At 33.4% G+C, this 27,830-nt stretch overlaps 5 protein-coding genes across 9 annotated transcripts in view; 2 read left to right on the top strand and 3 right to left on the bottom strand.

The window, feature by feature from the left end:
- The first annotated feature begins 154 nt into the window (after positions 1 to 154).
- Positions 155 to 10,512, top strand: LOC106672591 (serine/threonine-protein kinase VRK1-like). Of its 3 annotated transcripts, none has more exons than XM_014404132.2 (10): positions 155 to 880; positions 4,442 to 4,494; positions 4,571 to 4,640; positions 4,712 to 5,137; positions 5,203 to 5,379; positions 8,249 to 8,418; positions 8,483 to 8,583; positions 8,658 to 8,801; positions 8,882 to 9,001; positions 10,275 to 10,460. In XM_014404132.2, the coding sequence occupies exons 1-10, from the start codon at positions 712 to 714 to the stop codon at positions 10,405 to 10,407; spliced, it is 1,563 nt and encodes a 520-aa protein (XP_014259618.1). In that variant the 5' UTR covers positions 155 to 711; the 3' UTR covers positions 10,408 to 10,460. The 3 variants fall into 3 exon arrangements, with proteins under 3 accessions (XP_014259618.1, XP_014259617.1, XP_014259619.1); XM_014404131.2 differs by having other exon boundaries at positions 156 to 880; positions 8,646 to 8,801; positions 10,275 to 10,512; XM_014404133.2 differs by having other exon boundaries at positions 157 to 880; positions 8,646 to 8,780; positions 10,275 to 10,501.
- Positions 10,513 to 12,705: 2,193 nt separating this feature from the next.
- LOC106672611 (ras-related protein Rab-19) lies at positions 12,706 to 15,775 on the bottom strand. Its single transcript, XM_014404163.2, has 3 exons — positions 15,459 to 15,775; positions 15,146 to 15,390; positions 12,706 to 13,433 (listed from the first exon to the last, which is right to left on the bottom strand). Exons 1-3 carry the CDS (start codon positions 15,636 to 15,638, stop codon positions 13,235 to 13,237), a joined length of 624 nt encoding a protein of 207 aa, XP_014259649.1. The 5' UTR covers positions 15,639 to 15,775; the 3' UTR covers positions 12,706 to 13,234.
- Positions 15,776 to 16,862: 1,087 nt separating this feature from the next.
- LOC106672565 (alpha-methylacyl-CoA racemase) lies at positions 16,863 to 24,284 on the bottom strand. 3 transcript variants are annotated; one of them, XM_014404089.2, is made up of 7 exons: positions 24,094 to 24,284; positions 20,974 to 21,088; positions 20,761 to 20,905; positions 20,552 to 20,695; positions 20,231 to 20,474; positions 17,706 to 17,916; positions 16,863 to 17,639 (listed from the first exon to the last, which is right to left on the bottom strand). In XM_014404089.2, the coding sequence occupies exons 1-7, from the start codon at positions 24,207 to 24,209 to the stop codon at positions 17,340 to 17,342; spliced, it is 1,275 nt and encodes a 424-aa protein (XP_014259575.1). In that variant the 5' UTR covers positions 24,210 to 24,284; the 3' UTR covers positions 16,863 to 17,339. The 3 variants fall into 3 exon arrangements, with proteins under 3 accessions (XP_014259575.1, XP_014259578.1, XP_014259576.1); XM_014404092.2 differs by lacking the exon at positions 24,094 to 24,284 and adding an exon at positions 21,718 to 21,739; XM_014404090.2 differs by lacking the exon at positions 24,094 to 24,284 and adding an exon at positions 21,262 to 21,434.
- Positions 22,694 to 24,142, bottom strand: LOC106672567 (mitochondrial carnitine/acylcarnitine carrier protein). The gene has a single exon (XM_014404093.1). The coding sequence runs from the start codon at positions 24,026 to 24,028 to the stop codon at positions 23,135 to 23,137; it is 894 nt and encodes a 297-aa protein (XP_014259579.1). The 5' UTR covers positions 24,029 to 24,142; the 3' UTR covers positions 22,694 to 23,134.
- A 688-nt stretch (positions 24,285 to 24,972) lies between the features above and the next one.
- Positions 24,973 to 27,830, top strand: part of LOC106672549 (tetratricopeptide repeat protein 14 homolog) — a 13,311-nt gene continuing 10,453 nt past the window's right edge. Inside the window, exons 1-2 of the mRNA XM_024228548.1 lie at positions 24,973 to 25,128; positions 25,239 to 25,418. Of these exons, the coding sequence (XP_024084316.1) occupies positions 25,255 to 25,418 (164 nt within the window). The 5' untranslated portion in view covers positions 24,973 to 25,128; positions 25,239 to 25,254. The remainder of the gene's footprint in view (positions 25,129 to 25,238; positions 25,419 to 27,830) is intronic.

Below are 27,830 nucleotides of genomic sequence, written 5' to 3'. Positions count from 1 at the left end.
CGTTTCAAACTTGTTTTTAAAGGTTTAAATATCATAGCAGAGATTTTCATTCTGGGTATTAAGGAAAAACCTTTTTTGTTGGGGTTTGAATCTTTCTAATCTTCCCGCCATGTTTATCAATACTCCCGACAAAAATATAAATATAAAGTAGCCCATTATTTTCCATAGCACTTGCATCAAATGTATGGACAAAAAATCATTTGTAAATTCTTAGTGGTAAATTTTTAAAAGTGGTTTTAATTTTGTAAAATGTTGTATTTCTCCTTTTACACGTCGTCGGTCCGATGAAGGTCCCAATGGTTTTCACATTTCTATTTTACATTCTTGACGGCATTTTGGCTCCGAGTCTCTGAGCTTGTTCTGTTTTCGTTTACGATTTGTTTACAAAGTCAATTGTATCTCGCTTACGTGCGATTTTCGAGTTGTGACCCTTACGCCATTTCTTCCAAAGACCCAGATCCGAGCCCTTTTTTCCCCTCTTCCCGCTCCGAGACGGTCGGAATGTTTTAACGAGATTTATTTTCGTCTGAGAGAACGACGTCTTCAGCTCAATCGCGATGTTCAGATCTACTTCGGTTTAAAACTTCGGCAGAGGAAAATAATTTCTCGGAGATGCAAATCAAGAAACGAAGGGAGAAGATGTCGCAGGCACCTGGCAAAGTTTTTATACTTTTGGGCTTATTTCTATGAGGCTTAGGCGTTCCTTTCGTTATGGCTCCGAGACACTGCGAACAGCCTCCCGCTCAAAAGAAAAGAATGCCTCTAAACACTAGAGAATCGGATTTGATCAAAAGCGGCGAAATAATAGTGGACGTACACAAGAAAAAATGGAAGTTGGGAAAGTCTATTGGCCTGGGTGCGTTCGGAGATATCTATCTCGGTAAGTGATCTTCAACCCTTTTTCCCAGTTGTACTGTCATCCCATATAATTAACTAAAATCCGCTCCCATCCCTAAACAATACGTTGTTTTTAATGAATTTGTTTTTACCAATTAAAATAAATCAAAGATGCCTTACCCGGGCAATAAATAAAATTTCAGGAATTACTTAACGTTTTATCAAATTGCCAATAAGCTGAACGAACTAAAAAGTATTCTTGAGTTAAATATATCCACAAAGTGTTTCGTTCAGTAATAATTTATATAGAGTGCCTTTTTTAGATGGTTGAATTTCTCTTGAAGCAATGACGCTATCAAAAAAGCAAAAAATACGTATTTAATATTTTTTAATCTAGTTTCAAATTTTTATTAGTTTTTTTTTTTTTTTTTTGTAGAAAAACTATACAGGGTTATACTACTACATTACTATACTAGTACTATAAGGGGCCAGTTCAACTTCAAAATTTCATATACAACATTCTGACGCATCATTTTAAAGGATTTTTTATGCTGAAAACAATGGTTCAATCTGATTTTAAATTGCTCAAAAATGACGTTATGGCAAAAAGTTTGGAAAAAAAACAGTTATTTGGTTTGCTGTTCATTAATCTCATTTCATGTTCAAACTGCCTGCCTTGTGTAAACATAGAAAAATTTGCTCTTTTTAACCACTCTTCACCGGTGCTTAGAGCGATAGAGTCAGGGGAGATGGATTGACATGCATATCTACCCTTTGTCCAGTTCTTCAACTGAGGTTGCTGGGTTATGTTTGGTGTAGACACTGTTTTTTAAATGGCCTCACAGAAAATAGTCAAGCAGAGTTAAATCGAGTGACCGAGGAGGCCAAGAGATCAGTCCTCTGTCCTATTGATCTATCCCGGAAGTGACGATTCAAATAAAGTCTTACTTGAAAAGAATTGTATGCGAGGCATCCATCAAGTTGGAAAATCACTCTTTGTTGTTGTTACAGAGGAACATCAACTAATAGTGTTGATAAATAACTCACTCAATAAATTGAGGAACTGAGCACCATCTAAATTATTTTTGTAGAAATAAGGCCAAATTAATTTATTTCTGATAAGTCCACACCAAACTTTGATACTGTGAACTGATGATCTGATGATGGCAAGAGTACAAAATTCTCGGATTTCCCTCTGCCCACGTTTGAAAATTTCAACGGTTTAGTATACCATTAGAGGTGAACTTGGATTCATCAGTACATAGGATGTATGTAAGGTTTTCTTCAGTCAGTTGACATTTGTGCAGGGAATCACGTATCATAATCAGAGTCCCGAAGTCCCTGAGTAAGAGGATACCGATACAGCTTAAAATTGTAAGTGCGGAATACATCTCTAATGTTATGTCTTGAAAAACCTAAAACCCTTCCACATTTCAGAGAGATAGGATTTCAGATTTTTGCAATTATGCTGCCGGTTTCTGGGTGATGGAATTGCAAATTATCCGTATCTCCTCATATTGCAAGCAACACAAATAAAAGTGTTGTTTACTCTGGGTCGATCAGTAAATTTCTCGGAATAGAACTCGACTATATGACGTGCAAACCCACCAATATCAATAAAGCAGTCGTACATATCAACTCTCTGTCGATCACAAAAATGTGCTATTCAGTTCATTTTGAATGGAAACTGAATGTAATGATTAGGTGTAGAGATTAGTGACCGTTAATCGATAGTTATTCAGATATCGTGAGATGCAGTCGACCGCATCTCACGATATCTGAATAAATAATGATTAGGTAATAAGGTATTGTAAAATTTATTTACTTCTATGAATTAAGATTTGCTCTCATATTGCGAGTTTTACAAATATAGACAGAATTTAAACAATAAAGGGAATTATTACTTTATTGATGGGGGAAATTGTTGGAATTAACAACGAAACAAAAACGAAGTTTTTCAATCTTTTTGCTATTTTTTGACCAGTTGAAAATCCAATTAAACCATTGTTTTCAGTGTAAAAAAATCCTTTAATTTTACTGTATTTAGGTTTATTCATATTTTGCATACCAATTTTTTTAAATAAGTCATTTAGAAGGAAAATGTTTATTACCCAATTCAAAAATAAATAAACAGAAAATTCAAAAACAAATATAAATGTAAAAAACTTTTTGCCCCTTTAATACTGAGTAATACCACTTCTGGCACAAATCACGTCCATTAAACATCTTTGCATTCCTTGGAAATATTACTGATAAAATCCTGACGAATTCTTTCCATTCATCAAGAACAATCGCTTCCAACTCTTCTAGGCTGTTTAGACCTGGAGCCATTTAACGAACATTTTATTTTTAACCCTGCCCAGTGTGAATCACTCTTTCATGGAACATCATGTAGACTCTATGTCTATAGTCCCAGTGCATGCTAAACTTGTAGGATCTATGAAGTGGACTGTCTGGTGTTCAAAATTCAGAGATGTCAGACCCGCCATTAATCAAAAATAATTGTGGTAACTGGTCTCACTTACTTCAAACTAATTGGGAGAAGCATAGCTGCATCTCTTTTTGTTTAGGTAAAATTCTAATCAGAATTCCCTGCTGTTGCTCCTTTCCAATGGATCTTGAATACCCAAGTTCTATCAACAAATCTGATGTTTGGTTATATTTTCGTATTCCAATTTTTGTTTTGTCAATTTCAAAGATTACGTATGGGCCATCAATTATTTGGGAATTTCGGTTTTCGGCCCAAAACGAACAAACATCATGTCAGTTGAAATTTTCTGCTTCTTTTTAGAGATTCATCAGCTTACTTTCTTAGCTTTGTTCATTGTTGATAATTTAATATACAGTGGCTGATGAACTGGCTTCTTCTAGTTTTCCTTCTTGCCAACTGAGCGAGAAGTTTGCCTTTTAGTCAGATGTGGCATTTCGTTCTACCCATTTAGAACGAGTTCTGCATATGTGTATTTTTGCTAGTAGGTCGGTTATTTCGTTGCCTTCTTTTTGTTAATTTAGATGAGGACCACATGTTTTTTTTCCTGTGGAACTAATACAGTTTACACTAAAAAGCAAATAAAAGTAAAAATCATTTGTCATACCATTGGGCATTATTCGGTTAACATCTTTTACATTGCTTTATTGTAAATTGCTACCATATTTGTATTATTCCCTTCTATATATTAAAAAAAAATCAGGCTTACACAATTTTAAAATTAGGCCTAATGTAAATTATCTTTACTGGTAAATATAACTGTGAATATAAGCAGAGACAGCAAATGTCGTTCATTGAAGATGTACTGATTGATACCAAATTTAATTTGAATAATTGTTTTTTGAAAATGTCATAAAAACCGTTTTGGCTTTGACTTGTGCAACTCAGTCTAATTTAATTTTTATTTTTTGTATGTCTACGTTTAATCTTTGAATTTTTTATACATAATTTTAAATCAAAATTATAAATAATAATAAATAATAGTAATAATGATGGTTCATTAATATATCATCATTATAATTTATTATTATTCCTATAAGTAACTTATTCCACAGAAGTTTAAATCCTTGTTATTAACAAATTTATTCAATATAGTTTTTTGGTTTGTTTTTTCAGTTACTGAAGATGGTGCTAAACAGGTGGGAGAATCAAAATACGTCGCAAAAGTGGTATGACCATTAAGAATATAATTAATAATAATTCTTCTAAATGATTTTGGTTGATAAAACGTCTTTCTGCTTTTAGGAGCCTCACTCAAATGGGCCTTTGTTTGTTGAAATGAATTTTTACCTCAGAGCTGCGAAACTTGAGTCAAGTTTGTATTAAAGTGCTGTATATTTATTCAAATAAACATTTTTTTTTAATACTATTGTCCAATAATTTTAGTTGAGAAATGGAAGGCAGATAACTGGATGAAGCACTTAGGAATGCCCCATATTCTAAGTTTCGGATCATGTGTTTACAAGGGGGCACATATGAGATTTATCATAATGCCAAGATACGGTGATAGCATTGAAAAAATGTTTATAAAACACTCTAATAAATTTCACATAAAGACAGCAATGACAATTGCGATGCACACTATTGACATCTTAGAATATGTACACCACCAAGGATATATACATTCAGACATTAAAGGTTTGAATATCGTCCTGGGTGAAGGACCAAATCAAGCACCGTTGTATTTAGTTGATTATGGATTAGCAACAAAATACAAAGATAAAAATGGCTGTCATAATGATGGCAGCCCTGATGGAAGAAAAGCCGATGCAGGAACATTGGAATTTTCTTCTAGAGATGCTCATGTGGGAGGTAAATAATTTTTATCTGAGTGTATTATTTTCAATTAAATCTCACAAAAACTTTTTTTTTTTCAGTGATATCAAGGCGGAGTGATTTAGAATCGTTAGGTTTTAATTTAATCACTTGGCTCGGTGGATGTCTTCCCTGGATTAATCATTTATCAAATTCAGATTTAGTATTTAATTTAAAAAATAAGGCGATGGCCGATATTCCAAAGTTTCTGTGTGACGCATTTTCTAAAAAGGCACCAAGTAAGTGAGATTTGTATTGTTGATAACATAAATTGTGATAATCCTTAACCTGCAATTTATTCTCAGTATGCCATATACCATAGTGGTGAAAAGTGTTGTAGAAAATTTACATTATCAGTATAATTTTTGAGTATGAAGTGTGGTTACCAACAACAAGAAAAACTATAATCTTACAATCAGTGAATACAAACAATCATCAGTAATACAAACACATGTTTGCAATTACTACAAACATGTTAATTGTTGTAGAACTTTTGTTTTCTCTTTTAAATCAATTGTTATTGATGGCTCATTATTCATTACTTTTACTCATGCTCGTGATTGTGAGTTTTTATGTTATATCAATTGTTGTTAGAAATAATAAATAATAATAAGAAGAATAAAAGTAAATTATTATTATACATTTTTGTTATAGAAATGAGAACATTATTATATAAATATAAATGTTTGTTATATAAATAAAGAAAATATATTATTTCTGCAAATATCAATTTTATTTAATATTGAATATTAATATTGAAAAAATTTAATCTTTTCTAAGTTGCTTTTTATCTTAAGATATAAAGTGTATTACCATTTTTTCCCTTGAAAATTAGTGCATTTAAATTAGAATTCATACATTATTTGACTTGATTTATACAAAATATACTTTCATATTTAAAAAATATACACTATAACACTTTTCACAAATGAGGATGGCCCGCTTCTTGAAAAAAAAAAAAAAAAGACCAAGTCTAAATTTCTCAATGACGCTGAAAAAATTGTTATACACATTAAATTGCTAGTAATGATAATAGGATGTAATAACAAAATATTGTTATATACGGTGAGTTGCAGTGGTTATTAATGTATGGTTGGTTGTAAACATGGAAATTATACTTGTGAAATAATTAACAGTTTACAATGTGACATGAAATAGAAATGTGTTTAAATGATGGTGAACAATAAAAATTAAAGTATATTAAAATCTAGAAAATAAAATTTATTTATTATTAAAGTATTTATAACAAAAAACTATTAACAATTGTAATTTTAAAAAAATTGGATTAAATTAAAGGAGTTGACGGCTTCATTACAGCATGGGCACTGTGCCAGTATTGGTCTATTCTGCATCTTCATAGTTGTCTAGAGCTACTCACCTAGCTTAAGGCATTTTACCAGATCCCAAAGCCTTTTCAAAGATACCGGTGTGTATCCTTCAGCCCAGGCTTTTCCTCTCCCAGGAATGTCAGCCTATGTAAGCCTTCACACCAACAGAGGACATGTTCTGCTGATTTTTCTTTTGTTTGCTTGTTTCTGCCACTCCAAACTATTCGCGTTTAGTTAGCAGACCAACTATTATTCTAGTCCTAACATGACCTGGAGTTAATAGTTCTGATGGTTTCTACTATGGTCATTTGATGAACTTTTTTGCATGCCACTAGGCTACATTCCCATTGAATGGAATTTTAATCCATGTCTTGCAGTTCGGTATGCCACAAAGGTGTTCAGGGCCAATAGGTGTCCTCATTGAACTTAATTATTGTTGTTTTCCCCAATGTCTGATAGGCAGTGGCATATTGCCCAAGGCTTAGATAAATTCTAGTCCCTTGTTTATTTCCATAAATACCAGTTCCTACCCATGCTGTTTTGGAACCATCTGTATATCAGATAAGGTCACGCCAATGGAGATCCCTTTCTCCCAGTAAACTACAAGGCATTTTAATTTGAAATTTTTTTGTTAAATCTGAACATAGGGGTCATTGGCATCAACAGCCATCCCCGGAACCCTGTTGTCTGAAGCCCTCTGTGTGATTTTATTTAGTTGTTGATTCCATGATAGTCTTTGATCAAAGTTGACTTCCAGATATTTTAGAGAAATGAATTACAGCTCCATTTAGCATGAGGGGATTAAGTCCTCCTAGAGTCCTTTTCTCAGTAAAGGGAAAGATGGTTTTGTCAGGGTTTATTGACAACCCTTCCTTTTTTTATAACATCTGTTTGTCACGTTGAATGCGTATTGTACCCTCACTGTTATGACTTAGGCTAAGCATCAATTCACATCTACCGTCAGATTATCTGCACATCCCTGGCTGTTAAAACCTTCATCCATAACATTTCCAGGAGATCAACAACCAATATTGACCCTGAAAATACCAGAAGATTTGTTGCAATCAATAAGTAAAATTTTAATATAAAAGTTTAATTATTTTATTGATTTATGAATATAAAAAATTAAATTGAAAAAAAAGAGATTAAATGTAGGAATTTTCTAGTTTTTCTTTTAAAAGGTTTTTCATGCAATTGTAGATCAGGTATTTTTTTTAGAACTCAAACAACTAGTTTTTGTTTTAACACTTCAGGAAACTCCCGCTGAGGAGGGGACGTGTGAGGCCCAGAATATATTCGATGCTTTTAAACAAAAACTAGTTGTTTGATTTCTAAAAAACACATCGATCTAAAATTACTAATTATTTTAGTACTGCCAGGCAATAAATAAATATATTTATTTTTTGTATTAATAAAAAAGTATCATAAATTCAAATTTATTGGGCTGTCCTCTAGTTTTTTTTTTTTTTTAAATCTGTGATAAGGAGTAAAATTTACAACAGTGGTTGATAATCAATAGACTTTAACTCGACTGTTTTTCAGGTCATGGATCACTCCTGAAATCGTAAGGATCTTTATTTTTTCTTTATTATAATGTTAAAATAACTCACCGATTGGCATAAAAGTGAGATATATTAATTATGTTTGAAAATTTAAATGTTCTGTCTGATATACTGCAAACATAAACATGGGGAATTTTGATCAATTAACCTGCTTATATGTGTTGATTATTTTTTAAATGTATGACAGTTAATTTTAATTAATTTTTTTTAAAATCTAGCTGTGCTGTTTAACTTCCTCATGTATGTCTCAAATCTACGCTTTGACACAAAACCCGATTATAAGCATTGTAAGGCATTGTTCAGCAATGCTATCATTGAGGCTGGATTTCTCGACGATGGAAAGATCACTTTTGATTCACATGCCAAATTGAATAAAAAAGCAAGAAAGGTATTCAACTAGTTTAACAATTTATTTTTAAAAATTTTAATTTGAAAATAATAATTTTTTTTAGAGAGTAATGGAACGTGAAAATCTAATTCCGCCTAAAAAGATGGCACTCTCTTTTCTCTCTCCTCCTCCTAGCAGAAAACCGTGCTCCATTCATAACACTAAGTCAGTATTTTAAGAAATTCTATTATTATTAATCAGAATATATGTTATATTAATGTTTTTAGTATTACTACAAGATATTCAAGAAATGTCGACAACAGTGAAGAACTGGATAAATTCAATTGGGCCTTAATTCTTGCTAGTAACCCGGAGAAAATAGTTAAAATGAAGCTCAAACAACAAACCAAACTAGTTTCAAGGTATTCACCTCCTTGCAAGAAGTATGTGTACTGTAAAGATGCATTTGCATTTTTCTAATTGAAATTTGTATATAATAACTAACATTAATTTATTATTTAAGGTCAGTATCACTCCCCTACAACAATGTCTTGTTAAATCCTACGCCTGCCATGTTAAAAGTAATGGAAAATAGGAGGAAGAAAAGTTCAGATAGTCCTGTCAAGAAATTTAAATCAGATAGGTAAATTGAGTAAAATTATAAGTGTTGCTTTATTAAAATTAATCAAAAGCTTTTCAAAAGTAAAATAATTTACTGTAAGCAAGATCTCTTTAAAATAATGTTTATGTAATTTGATTGTCTTTATCCTGATTTTGCTTATTATTATTGTTTTTGTCTATCAGATTCTTATCAGCATTTCACTTTAGTGACAGAATGTAACTGGGCAGGGGAACTGCTAGCCGAGTGGTTGTCTTCACACTCTCAGCTAGTAGATCCTGCACTTGCAATTGTGGATTCGATTCCCACTGTTGGCTTTTGAACCTTTTTTTTTTTTTTTTTTTTTAAATTTAAGGGGATTGTAGCCCCAATGAAAATTGATATGACTCCCATCAATAGAAGGTCTGGAGCGGGATCGGATCTCAGAGATTCTAAATTTGGTTCCAACCCGTAAGAAAATGAGTTTCTTCAATGGAAGAATACAAGCACACTGAGGGCTCGATTCACAAACATGTTGTGAGTTCCCGAAAATGACTCCCAGGATGGAGTACGATCAGTATTATCGTCTACAATCACATTAAAAAAAAAATTAAATTAAATTTAAAAAAAATACGGGTGTATCGATGCAAACGACTTTCAGATGGTCATTACCAGGTTTTGACCATCAAAACATTCAACGTTACACAACATTGAGTGAAGAATACCATTTAATTTATGATTAAAAAAAATACTAAAATGCAACACAACAGATACAAGATTCATTGTCGCGGAGCGTCTTGTATGCAAGAAAATGAATACCAGACACAGCTCTGCGACAATGAGTCCTAACAAAGAATCCCACAGCGTACTAGGCTTAAGTCCAAAAGTATCTGATGAGTGTTTTGTAAGTGGTTAGTTTGTTATCTATGCTTAGATAGTGTGCTTTAGACCATCGATCCAAGAGGAAGGACTCCAAAGTGAGATAGTATGTGAAATGGAAGGTATGTTTAACACCTAGGTGCCACACTATGTCGAATGTTTCCATAATGTCCAGAAATAAGGCTCAGCAATACTTGTTTTTCTTGAGCCGAGATTGTAAAAAAGTGGTGCAATAGAGTTAAGAATTTGTGATCAGTCTATGTTCAGGAATGTGCAGTCAATGAATCACAGATTAGTTGGGGACTGACGGAAAATAAAAATATAATTAATAAGACTTGGCAGATCGATTATAAAGATCCATAGATGATCATAAACATTTTAGTACATAGTAGTTTTATTTATTTTCATATTTTTAATAATATTTTTCTTGGGAATGCAGTATGGAACTGGATGGAAACAGAATGACACCTGCTATGGAAGAAGTTATTTCAAAGAAGCTAAAAACCAAGAGGGTCCTAAGGCCAAGAGCTCTGCGATCGAGCAAAGTAACGAGGCTGCGTTGTAGGCTTTGATTACTTCTGTGTAATTTGTCTGAAACAATTGAAAAATTCTGCTGTCACCATAATGTATGTGAAATGGAAGAATAGCATTTCAATACAAAACACATTTTGATTTTTTGTTTGCATTTATATTTCATTGTACCTGAAACATCAGTGCGACTTTTATCAATTGATTGTTTACGTTTTATGCATTTTTTTTTAAAGTCCAAATGTTTATTTCAAGTGAAGCATATGGCTGAATTTAAGAATATATTTATGTAACAAATGTATGTTATTTAACAAACAACACAGAAACAAATACATTTAATATTGTTTATTAATAAGGAGAAAGAAAAAGTGAAGGCTGTGTAAAATATACCATAAGGCTTCGACTGTACATGTTAAATAATATACTTGTTACTTGGTCCTAACAGAGAATATCATTTTGTTTTAGAAGCCATGAATTAATTTTCCTATTGGGTTTAAAAATATTAATTTATCTTCAGCAACATTGATTTATATCCGATACTTTCTTTCTATGGATTATAAACAATATAAACATTAAATGAAAACTTCATTATTAATATAAATTTTATTTTAGGTTTCAACATGTGATATCTTCATTTATTTATTGTTAATTGGAATGGGGGTTTTGTTATTTCATATAATGTGACACCCTGTGAAAATTGTAAAATTAATTTTAAACCCTTAATCAATAAGTCTGAAAAAATGAATTGAGTGTTTGTATATAAATTAATTTCATTTAGCCCTAGAATGTGTTTTATTACTAGATATGACTTTTTGTTTATAAAATTTAAGTTTTTATATTCGCTTAGAATTGTAAGGCAGCTGTAATTGAAGCTTAATAAAATTATTCTTACACTAGCCAATTTGTGATATAGTTGACTTAAATTTTTATTAGAAAGTTATATTTTATTGATTTATTTTGTAATAAAGCTCAAAATTGGTCATTTAATTTAAAAAAAATTGTTTGTTAAATATGAAATTTCTTTTAAATACAATTAAAATAGTGATATCAATACTTAATATACATATAGAATATCAATGTTAGTTTTTGTACAACTTTCCTTGTTTAATTTCTTTACTATCCAATATTGGTAAAATAATACTAACAAATATATTGAAGTGTCAGTAATAAATACATTTTTTATTGAATATAAATGAACTGTAGTATCAAAAAAAAAAATAAAATCACTTTTTATATTTGAATAACTATTGTGTCCCACTTAATTGAAGAGTACCATTCCTTCGTGCTCTCTGTATGGAGCCAAGGATATGAGAATTGTGCTTGGCACAACAATATTTGGGTTCCCCGTTCTGATTCTTTGTTATATAGTACTTAGTTTTGTGGCTTTAGTGTATATTGAGAATGAATGTGTGAGGTCACCTACATCGTAATTGAGCGAATGGTATGTAAACACAAAAAAAAAAAATATTTAAGAGGGAGTGGGTTTGGATCTGGAGACTGATTGCATTGGGGGATGCAATGGCATAGTTGTTGATAGCCCCTAGAGGCTGGAACCCGATTTTGGTGGCTTCAATAAGACATGTACACTTATGATGGCATATTTCTCTGCGGTTTAAGGGTGATGATCCACACTATGAATAGTTTGGTTGTTCCCGATCATTTTCGTCTGGCCTATCCTTATTGAATAGTCCATTAAGGACAGTTGAGTGTGACATGCGTTCTTGCTTCTTCCAGTGAGGTTCTGAGAGCATACCAGGTACTGTGCAATGGCACATCTACTCTGGTACTGTGAATGTGATGTCATGCTCTTGTCTCATCACTTTTATACTAAACTAAACTTCAAAAAACTAAGAATCAGGGTTGCTTGAAATGGTAAAAACGGCAACCAGCCTCACACTAAACAGCATACTGAAAAACAGCGTACTGCCAGAAACCAAAGTTTGGGAGAGAAAAAAGTTGTGCTAGTGTACTGTTGTTTACAAACCAATAGTACATAAGCACATATATTTCCTTTAAATTTGTTTTTCATATTTTGAATAAAAAAATAAGATTAAAAAATCTTTGCGAAACATTAACAAAAGCAAAAAAGTATATTTTTTGCAGTGGTTTGACGTTTCAACATTATTTACATAAAAACATATAATGTACTGTATAAGAAAAACATATCAAGCTTAACTGTTTCAATATTATTTACATAAAAACATAATATACTGTATAAGAAAAACACATCAAGCTTAAGTAATAATTTATTTACATCAACCTGGTTGTTATAACATTGAAAAAGGAGAAAAAAACTATTTACACCTTACACAGTCATAATTAATAAAATTAATTAGTATTAAAAACTACTTAATTATTTCTATTACAAATATTTTAAGACTAGTAAAATTTTAGTTTAAAAATGTTCCATTTCACCTGGTAATTTGTATGTATCAATAATAAGTCAAACAATTTGTCTATATTTGGAATACCACCCAACTTTTTGTTATTGTGGTTAATATATGTTATGCAGGTATAGTGAGCAAGTGTAACATAACTAAAATGCCAATAAGCTTTATGACATGACTCAATATAAATCTAAAAAAAATCTTATATCACAAATTTATGGTCAAATCCTTCAAGGGTCAAATATAAACTAATATATACACATTGTATTAGGAACAAAATGTGGTTGGATTAATAAGAAACATGGATATAGCAATGTCCTCAGGTTGTTGACACATTTCTTTTAACTTTCGTTAGTAACAAAATTAATTTTACCAATACGTATCACTTTGATGTCTGTTATTCCCAACTGGGTTCACTGAATAAAAAACCTGATACACAGTAATGGTAAATTCTTGAACAAGCTAAGCTATGCAGAATAACTAGTTAACAGAGGCAAGGAGGCTCCATTGGATCCTCAGCTGGAATTATTTTAAACGAAGACTCATCCAGGGCTTGTAATTCCATCCTTGAACGGTTTGCCTGCATTAGGTGTTGAGCTATATCTAAAAACATCTCATCAACACCTTGACCAGTTTTGCAGGATGTTTTGTATGTGACACTTATCAAATTGTGGCATTGTTCACTAAAACAAGACAAAAAATTCAGTTAGAAAAATACACAGTACATAAATACACATAAACTGTTTTTATAATAATTTTATTTTAGATATGGCTTAATAATTTGTTCACTGATGAGATAAAAGCAGGAAAGATTATTGATCAAGACAACAACTTTATGCCTTGCCCCCCCAAGAAAAATCTCCAAAGGGTCTAAAAGTCAGTCAAGACATTTTATTTTTTAGTTTGATGGTTACTTATCATCCTGGTTTCCCCATCATCACTAATTTTGTCAGTCAGACACATTTCAGCATTTTGCCGAATTTAGTGTCCAGTTTGGGTGATTCCTGTGGAGGGAAGTTTTAGTTAGGTCGTAGAAGTGAGGGGGTGTTGTGTGTTGACTTGACATGACTTGTCAACGTTGGGCTTCAGAGGCAATCAACAGCTAGGACATTTCAGCCCCCAGCACAATTAGTTCTTATATCCAAACCCGTACTCTCACTCGCTCAAATACATTCACATATATACCATTCACTCTTATTGCACAACTAACTAATTAAGGGATGACGGGTATTCCATATTTTGCCATTCACACTACATATTCATGCTAATAGATACTTCACTCTCAACACCCACTAGGGACACAAAACTCATCATTACTATATGCAATAAAACAACTGTTTCCTCCAAGAATTGGAACAGAAGACCCAGATACTTGCTTTTGTGTTTAAGTTCAGTTCTAATGTAGGGTGGCATTCCAACACTCTATATGGAGCGAAGGAGGCAGGACACATTAAGCAACCTTTCTCTACATGCTGGTCATATTTTGGCTTTGACCCGAAAGTAAGTGTCCTTGATCAAAAGAGGATGACCCTTATTCTACAGGTCAGAAGGCCACCTATCGACAGTGCTCTTGATATGTGAGAGTTTCTCTGCCAATCCGGCTCGCCAACACTGCCACATTCTTTTAGTCATGTTTTTATTGCATTTTTAGTGTCAGGGGGCCAGATCACAGTAGTTAAGCCTAGAGGTTAGGCCGTCCTAGTCTACCTGCCTTTTCGCCACTCTCCAGACCTATGACCCAGACACAACAACCACCGTTTTGCCGAGATGCTCCAGTTCATGGTATATCTCCAACAAGAGCACAATGAGTATTTGACATAGATAGAGAAACAAGGCAGGCAGAGGCACCATTGTTTCGAATCACCTCAAGCCCTTATCAAATTGCATACCATTCCACTGTATAAATGCAAGTGTGATGGGAGCGACCATGAAGTGGACCCTCTCACAATACACGGTGCATGCCTCACACCCTAGCCAGCCTTAGACCCCATCTGTGAAAGCAGGGCAATGTAGATGACTTGGCTAACACAACATAATCGTCCCAACGAGTATGGCTGGGAGGACCCAGAGCAGAGTCAGCCAATTTTCCACCTCGAGAGCCTTTCACAGTGTCATCCCGCTCTATTTTTTTTAACTGAAAGCAATCTTTAGATGTAGCAAGATGAAAGGACATAATGCTACTTTTTGTGCAAATGGGATTAACCAGTACAAAAGTAAACAAATCATTATTTACTGTTTATTTTCACTATGATAACTCCTAATTACCTGCAACTAATAAAGAAAGATAATGGATTTAATTTTAAACTAAATAAATTGATATGTTAAATTTGTCCATCAGTGTATTACATAATGTAGACATTTTAAAACTACTAAAATTAAATAATCTGTTGAATACCAGAAATTATCCATATCAGCATCTGTTACTTGGGCCATCTGTGTGACAAGATCGGATTTGTTTCCGCATAGGAATATCTTTGCATTTTCAGCATATGTGACAATATCGAGCAAATGTTGGGAGAGGACGTGGAACGAGGCAGGGTTGTCCAGGGAAAATACAAGAATAGCCGCTTCTGCGAACTTGTAATAACTTGATGTGATGGACGCCACTCTCTCCATACCACCTGTATCCCATAACTGGAGCTGAAATAAACCCTGTCTTAGCAACTAGCATGTACAAGAAACATAATACACAATTTGTCTGCATTTACGTTTATTCTTTTCCCCCTGATATTGTACTCTTTGTTGAAATGGTCGAGCCCAAGAGTGGATTTCCTATTGTTAGACGACACAAAACTGTTGAAGGCATAACGTCTGAATAATGAACTTTTTCCAACACCGAATTCACCGCAAAGAATTACTTTTTGTTCTGGGATTTTCACAGAAGCCATCGAAGTCTAGCCGAATAAAAGCTATTCTTATTAATCATACGAAAAACTATATTTAAATATCTTTAAATTATCCATGAAATTAATACTTGGAGTCGAAAATTCATCAAACTACAAACATTACACAATTATATAACCAACTAAAAGGTTTAAATATTGGGCGATTCTTGATTTCTTGTAGCGCCACTTTCTTGTTTGGCGGGATAATTTTAAATATCCAAGATTTTATTTCATTTTAAAGAATAAAATAACCACAATTTTCGTTAAAGACGTGATTTATCATTCCTCACAATTATTAATTAAACTATTTATAACATAGCTATGGACCAATTTTCTTAGTTACTTCAGGAGTTCCTCAGGGATCTCACTTAGGACCTATATTGTTTCTTTTTTTCATAAATAAAAAATGTGTTTAAAGATATTGTTATTCTTCTCTTTGCTGATGATATAAATATTTTTAAACATATCTTTTTATTTATTATTTTGACTACTGAATTCTCCAAAATAATTTCAACTTTCATTTTTTTGGTTATTCAGATATCGTGAGATGCGGTCGGGTTTCATTTTTTTGCCTTGTGCTACCACATTAGCTGCTGGATATAAATATACACCAACTAACAATACTTTAACCACTTAAAAAAATACTTTAAAAAAATCTTTTTTCTTCCCTTTTCTTTCTCCCTCCCCCTCTCTTCACCATCTTTTTTCTTTCTTTAAACAAGTGAGAGGTTCAAATCGACTAGGCATCCAAAGAGCCATTCATCATTCTTGGTGTTTAAAACTTGTGTGTATGCTACAGACATAAAACTTACTAGCTAACTGGCTTCACTGAAAATTTTACAATTTGTTTTTATTAGTGCCAGGAGTGTTTAGAGACTTTATAAAAGGCATGTAAAATACCTCTGGTGGTGCGCTAATATTTTTAGGTAGTGATTTTCTCCACATTTGACCCAAGCTGATGAACTAAATATGTGTTTAAAAACAATCAAGGAAACATGTTAATATACTATCATTGACTTAAATGATATAATGATCCTTTTGCAGAACATTTTGAGACACAATTATTGGATATTGGAAATGGGACATTTACATGAAGAAACATCAGGTTGCATTAAATTACCAAACAATTTTTACAATATCACTCACTCACGCACATGAAGAATTGATTCAATGCATAATTCCAGAGTGTACTGGGCACTTAAACATATAATAATAAAATGCAAGAAAAACATCTATTTTTAATTTATTGATGTATTACAAATGAAAGACAATATGAAATCATAGATTTCATTTTCAGTTCATGAACAACACACAAAAATATTAGGTTTTACATTTTTCTGAATTGAAATTATTTTTCTAGTAATTTATCACATTAATTAAATTATTATAGGCCAACATAATAAATAATTAGAATTATGTACTGTGTAATAATTTACAATTAGTTGACCTTCGCAATATTAAATTGGCAGACACCAATATCCCAAGCATTTAAATTGACTTTAATTTCGCTAGATAAATAATGACTTTTTAAGAATAATAGTTTTGCCCTTTTTATATTTGTACTTTTTATAAAAAAAATATTAAACAGTTCCCAACTCCCAATTTATATAGATTATAAATATTTTACTGTTTACATTATAAGCATATAATTTATAAATAATTATAACTAGTTAGTAGTAGATAGATAGATAGTAGATAAATAAATCACAATTTGGCTTGACCTTTCTCTTCGATATAAATAATTTTCTCACTCTGCAATTGTTTTATTTCATCTTTATTGAATCCACTTTCTTTTAATATAGTATATGTATGCTCTCCACATTTTGGTGGGTGTAAATAACATCCTGAATTGCCAGGAGTCCGACTTAGATTTGGCTCAGGGTGCGGGATCAGGCAGCCATCTGCTGATCTCTGGAAGGAATTTTGTGATTTGTTATGTTCGTAAGAAGCGGCTTCCTCTTGTGTCAGGACTGGAGTAACGCAAGCATCAAGATTTGAAAAAACCTAAATAATGATTAATTAATATTTGACTTTTTTTTTGTGTCTATTTATTTATTTTTGTAAACATACTTTAATCCAATAATCCTGGGTTTCTTCTAAAAAACGTTTGGTCAACATTTCTTTGCCTATCTCATTGTCTGATAAATAAGGTAAATCATCTACAGAAATATTTAAACCTTCTAATAATTGTAAGTAAAACTTTTCTTCAAGTGATCCGACAGCCATCCACTTCCCATCTTTAGTTTTGTAGATATTATAAAAATAACATCCTCCATCCAAACTGCAAACAATATTGGAAAAGTTTATTTATATTTTTAAATTTATGCATTTACAATGAAATGAATTCAAAAGAATTTAATTACACTGTGTCCTTCAAAGGATATTGCATTCTTTCTGGTTCTATACTTAAAGAATACCGATGAGTCCCAATTTATGAGTTTTATTATTTATAACAGTAAAATTTCTTTAACAGAGGAAAGCTGCTACAAAGTCTGCTAGTAAATATCTAGAATATAAATTGCCTGTTGTCCTTGACACCAATCCTTTTCTAATGTTCATCCTGCATTCTAAGATGAAACTTGAAAAAGTTGACTTTCTTCCAGCTTCTTAATAATATATTAATTAATTCTCCTTGCTCCTTCTGTATTCCTGCTATTCATTTTAAAATTTATTTCCTTTTAAATTTTGCCAGGAGCCAGGATTTCTTATGTGTTTTAAAAATATCGATGATAGTGGGTTTTCCTATCCTTCAGAATGGTAGTGAAGTAATAGCTCTTTTCCTAGTAAATGCCCTTGTTGGAATTCCATGTTTTAAATGGTCTCTTGCCATTTGATTATACTAGATAACCAGAAAAGTTTGTGCAAGGTTGAGGGTTTAATAATTGCACAAATTAAAATTTGTTTGAAATATATATCCAGGGAAATAGACTCCATCTCAGTCCAGTTTTGACCTTCTTATAAAATTTTCATTTCAATCAAGACCTTACATAAAAATAATAATTAAAATTGAAAGAAATAAATTTGGTCAATCAGACCACTAAAACATAATGGACTTCTTATAAAAGTTTGGTCCTAGGACTTAAAAAATAAATTCAGCTAATTTTCCAGCTGTTGATGATTATCAAACTCCCAAGTGTGCATACAGTCCATTGCTAAGAAAAGGTGAAAGTCAGATGGGGCCATGTCAGGATTTCTCAATCAAGCTTCATTATCTCCTTCTTTGCCGTTCTGGCTGTATGAGGTTATCCATTGACCAAGTGACAAATGACACCTTTTCTGTTCACAAGCGCAGGTTATTCTGGCAAAGACAAGAGATACTTGTTTCAGTTGGCTTGAGTAGATTTTTATGGCCTGGTCATGTGGCAAGAGTTTGTAAGTGCCCAACACCTGCCGATATCCACCAAACACAAAGCATCACTTTTGTTGGTGAATATTTCATTTTCTTATCATAATCTTAGTACTGTCTGTCAATCCATAAGGAATCCATTTGCTCAGCTTCCATGTTTTCCCAATTCGATGTAAGCTAGAGTGAATGGTTTCATTCCTTACGTTGAACACTCTGGAAAGTTCCTGACAAGTTTGACTCAAAACAAATCAAGCTTCAATTTGTTGTCATTCTAGACAAAGTTATTATACCGTAGTACATCTTCAATCCCCTCATTTTCAGAAGCCAACTTTTAGAAACACTTTTGGGCAGTGCAATTCACTTATTGTTTCCACAAGGAGTGTGTGTGAAGTTTCAGTGCCGAATGCAATGCAAATTTCACAAGCTGCTTCAGCTGCTCTAGTACTGAGCTTAAATTCAGACAATAAGAATGAGGGAATTTATGGGTTTTAAAGCCATGATATGGTGCCTCCCCGGACTCTGAGGTCAAGGAATCTCCAGCAAGCTTAGAGGAGGTGTCGATGGTGACTAGACACCGACCCCTCCTCGATAAAGTCCTGCACGCAATATTAAGATTAAAAGCATCAGTTGCGAGAGATCCGTGGGGTGCCGTTCTTTCTAGGCCTGGGGCTGCCACTGCGCCGGGGTCTGCGGGGGCCTCGCTCTGAGGGGGCCGGGCTGCGCCGTTGACTTGCACAGACTCAAGGCTTAATGACCAATAAGGTTTCAGCCTTTAAATTAAAAAAAAAAAAAGAAAAAAAAAAGCCATGATCAAGAAAATATTTTATAAAACAAACGAAAAACAGCTTGAACTTTTGTGGTTACGGGGTAGTAGCTAGCTTTATGTTTTTATACTCTCTGTTCATATTGGATTGGGAACATAATTCAATTAAATGAACTTCTCCGTAAAAGATATTCATATGAAAGAAGGTATGTCCAGTTTACCACATATTGCTTTTTTTAATAGAAGGCATTTTCTCCCATTAATTTTTTACTACATCGTTGGGAAAGAGTTTTTTATAGCTTGACTTTTTATTTGTCCTCTCTCTGCCATTAGTGAGGTTTTGCCTTATTAAATTTGTTGTGTTGCTTTTTATTTCTATAAATTTGAATGTATAAAACTTTATTTTATTTTGTAACCCTCTGTGTCATGAATATCACTTTATCTAATTACATATTAAAATTAACATGTAAGTAAACATTTTCTTACAAATTCTTCCCTGTAGGCTCTGACCACAAGTATGTATTTTGAGTTCGAAAGATCCAACTTGACAAGTAAGCAGCACCCCTTGTCATACTACAATCAACAATTTGCCCTTTTCCTGAAGTATGCCTTTCATAAAGTGCTAGTATTATTCCCAAAGCACAAGTAAACGCACCACCTCCGAAATCCCCTAAAATGTTTAATGGAGGATTTGGAGGTTTGCCTTCCCATTGGAGATTCGAAAGAGTTCCTACGGTGCACAGAAAAGTTATAAAAAATATTTTCGTTCAATTGAAACGGTGTGGGTAAAATTGCTGAAATGATGACCTGAGATAGATAAAAAGTTGATATCATGACCCGCTTTTTGTGCAAGTGGTCCTGTTTGTCCAAAACCAGACAGCCTTGCGTAAATCAGACGTTGATTGTTTTTCTGTAAATCTGCAGGTCCTAATCCCAAGTTTTCCATAACACCTGTAGAAAAAACAAAACAAACCTATATTCACATACAATTGTAAAGTTTATAAATATACAGAAACCTGGTCTATAGGGGTCTAGAAATATATCGCAAGTTTTTGTGAGGTGTTTGATTATTTCAATACCCCTAGGATTTTTCATATCCACAGACATTGAAAATTTTCCATGGTCTACACTGTCGAACCCCACAGTTGCATCACTGGGTAACTAAAACAACATTTAAAAAATTTAATAAGCATTATAAAAATACGACAGTGTTCCATAATAATGCAAACCTTGTCAACACGAATTACTTTTGCCCCAAAATTTGATAAGATCATTCCACACACTGGGCCAGGAGCTAATCCAGGTATCTCCAGTACTTGAACCCCTCTTAACGCCATAGTAAATCTGCAAATAGATTAAATAAATCTATTAATTCTAGTCACTGTTTTATTATGCAATCTATGATATTAAAGTAAGATAATTCAGTAACTGCTAAATGAAAAAAGTCATTATGAATGTCCAAGCTCATATGCTAACAAAAGATATATGTGTAATAATAATAAATAATAAAAATTTACCACTATATTAATACTATAAACATGAAGAAAAGTCAACACAGCCGTTATCTTTTATTTAGTTCTGAATATTTTTGTTTGTTGGCATTGTCATTATCTTACGTAACTTTCTTGATATGATAATTATATTGATTGTCAACTATACCCATTCAATTCAAATGCACTTCCCGAGAGAAAAAAAAAATTGAAAAGACAATTTTTAAATAGTTAATACATTTTTTTAAAGTCAGAATGTAAAAAATGGATTTATATGTTGTTGTTCTTTTTTAAAGTGGAGAAATGTTTTTCTTTCTGATTTTATCTTATTGCATGAGTAAGCTAATTTAAATAATTTATTCATTGACAGTTTAACTAAGGAACTAAGGAGAGCAAATTTTTTAAAGCAATCTGGCTAAAAAAATAACATTTGTAATTTTATGAATTGATGCTAATTATTTCAATTTTCATACATTCACTTACTTTTGTCTAATTAGCGTCTAATTCTGTTTAATTCGAATGACACATTCATTAGCCTTGGTATAAAAACGTTTCAACAAGCCGATAAAATTTTACTGGCTAATTTGGTTACAATTTATGCTTTAATAATCAATTTACCATTAAAACAATAATTCCGCTGAATTGACTTAATTCAAAATGTAATTATATTACAGGCAGTTTAAGTGAACCTTTCAAAATGAAAAGTTTAATAAAAAGTTAATAATTCCTGTCAGGAGGACTTAACGTCTACTACCCTATTGGTTGTCATAGACGAGATATTAAACCACTTTACAATCAAGTTTTTATACCAAATCAACCAAACAGACATGGGCTCTGCTGGGATACAAACCCAGAACGGCTAGCACGTGGCAAATCGGACGACTGAACCTCTGGGCCCCTGTGGTCCCCACTATTTCAAATAATATCAACCGTAAACAGTTCAGAAATCATTTGATTTAATATAATAAAATGAAGGAAGTATTAAATAAAGAATAAACGAGGATTAATTTTGAAAATTAAAGTCAAAATATTAATATTGAAACAATTAATTATATTGAAAGCAAAATTATAAGCTTTATGGAGTTGAGATTTAACAAGCAAGGCATTTTATTAAAAATAACACCTGAGCATTGAAAATGTTTTATTTAATAAAATTAAATTATATAGGCTTCTTAAAGAAAAATATTTACAATCAGTACAATAATAATGTCCACATTTGTTCCTTTAGTGGATATATTCAAATGGACTAGTGGTAAGGGAATCGTGGAACAAACTTTGGATTAAAAAATTGTAAATAAAGTAGAACCAAGTGAAAAATTTATCTTCTTTTGTCGCAAATTATATCCTAATATATGTAAGATTGATATTTATATTTGATTAGCCAAAAAAACCTAAGTGGATTTTTAGGACAGATTTTATGTAGTAAGGTAGGTGTAAAGGGAGACAATGAAAAAAATAATAAAAAACTAGTGATTCTGTATATTTCTTAGCATTCTCTATTGCCCTAACAATATTTTATACTATAAGAAAACAGCTCATATCCGTGTAAAAATGTTTTAACGCACCAACATTAGAAAAATATATATCTGAATATGTATAAATATATAAATAGGTATTCTACATGTTAAAATTACACTCAAAGGCAAATATATTGAAAGATTTACGGTTATTAAACTCTCCGTCAATAAGTGATTATGCTTGTTAATTTTAAGAATAATTAAAAATAGAAAAACAATTCAAGACAGCTATAACTTGAGTCTGGCGAATCTTTGATGCAGCATTACTTGAGCATTACATTTTTCGTTAACAAGATTGTCAAATTCAATTGCCTTCGAGCGTGTTTATAATATATGTATAATAAAAAATATATAGGTGATTACTAAAAGTCTTTTAGACTTATTTATAAGTTTGGAGCGACTAAATTTAAAAAATTCATGCAAGCTTCAAATCCAAGGAAGCACGCCGCATTGGCGGGAAATGCTCGGAGCATTACAGGGGTGACACCTTTGTACAAAGCTCCGATACCGTCTTCTTTTAATAATGTTCTGAACACGTGGGCAACACCTGTGTATGTACCTTCGGGGGCGGTTTGGAGCCTGCTTTTAATCACGTCCGCAGGCATTCCTACAGACCAATTGGCGATCCCTGCCATTCCACCTGCGAATATAGTCTTGAGCAGGTTCATTTCGGTGCTTTCGCCTCCAAGTGGCTTGAGCACCTTCTGAAACCACTCATATGTCATAAAATACATTCCACTAGCCGGGACGTCGCGAAGAAGTGTCGCCACCGTCCCCTTGTATATACTTCTGATTCCACCTTCCTTATAGAGCTGTTTTACAACGTCTTTCGGCCCGGTGTACTTGGGCTTCTCCTGGCCATGTTGGATCTGCAGGAGGCACTTGATCCTCTCTCCTGGGGCCATTATCGCCGTGGTGAAAATGCCTGAAAAAGCGCCGGCGGTGAAGAGCTGGACGGGAGTCAGGTCGGGCGTCTCTTTTGACGAGACCAGCCTCTTTCCGACCCCGAATCCAAAAAAGCTTATCGCGAAAATGGGCGCCACCCCGACGAGAGGGGCCGCCATCCCTTTGTAAAGGCCGGAAAATCCCTCTTTCTGTACAGTCTTCTTCGCGCAATCGAACGTCCCCCTGTACATGGGCGATTCGCCGGCCAACGGCTTCGGCATCGTCTGCAGTCTCACTTTTATCGTGTCTAACGGATGGCCGGCCACAACAGTGCAAATACCCCCGAAGCCTCCAGAGAGGAAATATTTAAAAGGGCTCGACCTGTCACTCATTTTCGGTTTCCGATCAAACGACGACGGCCAACGATATAATCCTAAGTTTTAGAAACGGTTCTTACCCGGAAAAACTTTTTATTTTAACCAGAGTACTGAAAACAGAAAGTAACCTTCGACTAGATAACGTCTTACTGAGGCCGACAGAAATGCCTACTGCCCACACCCTCAACCATGACATTACGGACGGGTCGAGCAAGTTTGAAGCCGTTTTGTACCGGTTCACACATTTCCTACAACCTTAATATTTATTCATTTACATAGACAGGCAAATAATGCCTATTAAATCCAAAATACATGTCATGTAAATAATGGAAAACAATACCAATATTTTTATTTATTAAAACTTATCTTATTAGACCGAGCATTAATTTTACAATTGTATACATATACAATTGCAATACATCATCATGTATATAGTCGTACAATGAAGGACTTTTTGGGAAATTTCGGGAAATCTTCGGTTAACGAGTCTGGACAACCTGTCTACCGGTGATAATCGGATAAGTGAGATTTTTAAGGGATCGAAACTGCTCCAAAACCCCAAGCCCAACTCGAGTCGAAATACAACTCGGGAGATTTTCGTGTTTAAAGATTTCTCTTAAATTGTTACTTTTCGAGAGATCGAACCATATGAAATGTGGAAAGGTCTAATCAAACAGAAGACGCTTGTTGTCCAGGTATGTCGTTAAACCGTTATCGTTAATTTAATTGAACAATTTTGTATTCATCTTTCTACTCCTTTTAAACATTTGAAGCGTTAAGTTTTACGTACAAATTTTATGCTTTATGTAGTTTTTGTTTTGTATAATCTACTTTGTATTCGTGTTCGGTCTTTATCTCTGACACGTTCACCGATTGGTGCAGGCAAATACAAACGGGGAATTTCTTCGAAATGCTTTTTCCCCGTAGTCGGCCGCCTTGTGTGTTGTCTCGTTCCTTGCAAGGCCGTAGCGTTGTGCGAGTGAGAATCGAGACGCCATTAAATTGTTTTGCTCAGTTTCTCTCACCGACTCAATTTCTTTGTTCTGACGTTTTTGTTTTGCACAATTTTCTTTGTTTTGACCACGTTCGAATGAACCGGAAAGGCGTTTAAAATGGTAAACTTCGACGAATTTTTAAGACCCGAGATATAAATAGACTATTGTACATCGGAATACCACATGCTGAATAATTACTCTCCTTACTAATAAAGTTTTTTTTCCTGTAGATTGTCAGGTATTAATATGGACAACGTCTTGGACAGCGGATTGATTAGTCGTTCGTTGAATTTCCACGGCCAGCAGTTGAAAAAGGCTTGGGAAGCCGAGAGGGGTGAAGGCGATTTGGAGAAACTCAATGTTGAAAACGTGGACTTTGCCGTTTTTCAGGATCGACAAAAAACACTAGGGTAACGCATCTATTGACTATTATTTAATTACACATTGTAAATCTTATTTATTTTATCATTTGGTACAGTTTTATTTTATCAACTATTGTGCAACATTTATCCGCCCCCCTTGTGAATTAACTGGAACTAAAACACATGTACTGGAAATAATTTTAAATACTTAAAAATGCTTAAAATTTTGACTAAATGAAGACGTGCTTCGTGAATAAGGCTTAATAAGAATAAGGTGAATGTTAGCAGTGGAAATGGATCAAACTCGAGGCCCCTAAATGCAAAATCCTACTGGTACACTAATGGCTCCAAAACTGAATAAGGCCCTTGACCCTGTAGTTTTTCTGATGAATCCAAAGACTGAACTGACTAACTTATGTAAATAAGCTAGTTTTCCAGTCTAAAATTGTAGCGATTGAACAGTGCACCACGGAAATAAAAACACTATGAATACTTTCTCGGAAGATAGCCATCTTCTCTGAAAGACAAGCATACAAAACGCCCCAGCCTTATGCAAAGTGAAGTGTTTGGAACTGCATGTAGGTGGAAGTCAGCAATGCGAATGAACGACTTGGTACTTGGTGCATAAAGGCAATGAAAATGTTGACATGTTGGCCAAAGAGGGAGCCAACATGGGCACTCTAGGTCCCAAACACTATTCTGCCCAAGCATCTTGCCACAAAAAAGGGTATATCTTAAGATGGATCCTTAATGAGTCCAAGACCTGGTGAAACAGTACTCAGGCATGAAGCAAGCGAAGAGATTCATTGAAGGGCCATCTGCAAAACTTAAAGGGAACAACTGGAAGGCAACCGCAACCAATTCAAGATTCTGGTTGGGGTCCTGACATGAGTTGTTAGGGGCATCTGTCTACAAGATACTAGCAGTACTTGATCGATGCCTGGCAGAGCCCATAGCTGTTCAATTGATTATACTTCAAAAAATGCATTGTAAAGTGAAGTGGTTTGACCCACCATCTGCGACACCCAATGGGTAGTTGGATGTTAAGCCCTCCTGCATGGTAGGAATTAATTTAGAAAGAGACTAACATTATTTTGGGAGTGTGAAGAAAATAAACTTCCATAATACAGACAAGCTTGAAAAACCATCCCAACCAACCCTAACCATCCCTAAAAAGCTTGAAATATATACAAAGCACAGAAACATAGTTCAAGAAATGATACTAATGGTCTAGTTAGGAATTTTAGTGACTTTTTTTAGCATTGATTTTACTTGTTATTTTTGGCATTTTCTCTTCATCTTATTATGAAGCAATAGTAATCTAACAAGACATTTGTAAATTTAAATGCAAATTCATTAGATTCACTAGAAGCAGTGTTGCATCACATACTGGTATCAAAATATAATAAAAAGAGTATACAATTATAGGAATTATATGCCTAGAAGAAAGTGAATTATTCCATTTGCTATTCCTAAAGAAAATTTATCAAATGTCTTAATGTATTATAGAAATGAGAGTCAAAACAGTATATTTCAATTAGATTCAGACAGTAATCAAACTTATTTTTCCTTAGCAATTGAAAGGTCCAGGGGAAAAATGAAAATGATGGTGGATATAATGATTTAAATTTCACAGGAAATAAAAAATATAGTTTGCAGTTTTCTGGCCACTTGGGTAACAAGATTAACACCATAATTTTAATCATCTCATTATTAAGTATATATTATAAACCTACAATCTATTAACTAATAGATCGCATAACATCTCAAAATTTTATAACAATGGACCCTACGTCTTTTCCCCCTAGACCCTTCCATTGTCATCCTGTGATAAACTTATGGCAAAATTTTGTTTAATAAATAAACTGCTATGTTAGGATGGTATGGCTGTTAAGAATTCCACTTTTAGGTCTATACTGTTTCACCATTTGATATTAAATGGTTGCTATGACAGTATATTCAGTATGTCAATAATCCATTTGACATGTGAACCTGACATGACCTGGCAAACAAGTAATTTCAATAAACTTTTGAAATAGATTAGGATTCTTTTGACAAGTAATTATTCATAATTAATATACTTATAATGGTTTTTTATATTTTATTTTTGAGATATTGCCATCTCTGGCCTCCTTATCTGTTGACAGTTATTTTTATAAAGTTGTATACATAGTTACATATTAACTTTATTAACTATACAATTAATTAAGGTTTTTAGTTGAGATGAAAAAAAGTTAATGGCACCAGAGGGATTCGAACCCACGACCTTCGGCTAGATACGCCACTGCTCTACCACCTGAGCTATCGTGACCTCGAGAAGGTGGTAGAGCAGCGGCGTATCTAGCCGAAGGTTGTGGGTTCGAATCCCTCTCGTGCCATTAACTTTTTTTCATCTCAACTAAAAACCTTAATTAATTGTAAAGTATTAATTGGTCAAGCGGACCACGAAATTAGTGAATT

Source organism: Cimex lectularius, unplaced genomic scaffold (assembly GCF_000648675.2).
Source record: "Cimex lectularius strain Harlan isolate CLEC.00 unplaced genomic scaffold, Clec_2.1 scaffold139, whole genome shotgun sequence".
NCBI classification, from domain to species: domain Eukaryota; kingdom Metazoa; phylum Arthropoda; class Insecta; order Hemiptera; family Cimicidae; genus Cimex; species Cimex lectularius.
The sequence above is the reverse complement of the archived record's forward strand: the minus strand, read 5'-3'. Positions and strand labels throughout refer to the sequence as shown.

Bases quoted from the DNA above. Each gene is read 5' to 3' on its own strand.
- LOC106672567 (XM_014404093.1), bottom strand. From the start codon at position 24,028: ATGAGTGACAGGTCGAGCCCTTTTAAATATTTCCTCTCTGGAGGCTTC.
- LOC106672611 (XM_014404163.2), bottom strand. From the start codon at position 15,638: ATGGCTTCTGTGAAAATCCCAGAACAAAAAGTAATTCTTTGCGGTGAA. The intron at 15,391-15,458 runs GTAAATGCAGAC...GGTTTATTTCAG, and splicing joins TCAGGGGGAAAAGAATAAAC to CTCCAGTTATGGGATACAGG. The intron at 13,434-15,145 runs GTATTCAACAGA...GTCTTGTTTTAG, and splicing joins GCTGATATGGATAATTTCTG to TGAACAATGCCACAATTTGA.
- LOC106672565 (XM_014404089.2), bottom strand. From the start codon at position 24,209: ATGTCATGGTTGAGGGTGTGGGCAGTAGGCATTTCTGTCGGCCTCAGT. The intron at 20,906-20,973 runs GTTTGCATTATT...ATGTTGTTTTAG, and splicing joins AAGTAATTCGTGTTGACAAG to TTACCCAGTGATGCAACTGT. The intron at 20,696-20,760 runs GTTTCTGTATAT...TTTTTTCTACAG, and splicing joins TCTAGACCCCTATAGACCAG to GTGTTATGGAAAACTTGGGA.
- LOC106672591 (XM_014404131.2), top strand. From the start codon at position 712: ATGGCTCCGAGACACTGCGAACAGCCTCCCGCTCAAAAGAAAAGAATG. The intron at 5,380-8,248 runs GTAAGTGAGATT...TTTAAAATCTAG, and splicing joins ATTTTCTAAAAAGGCACCAA to CTGTGCTGTTTAACTTCCTC. The intron at 8,419-8,482 runs GTATTCAACTAG...AATTTTTTTTAG, and splicing joins TGAATAAAAAAGCAAGAAAG to AGAGTAATGGAACGTGAAAA.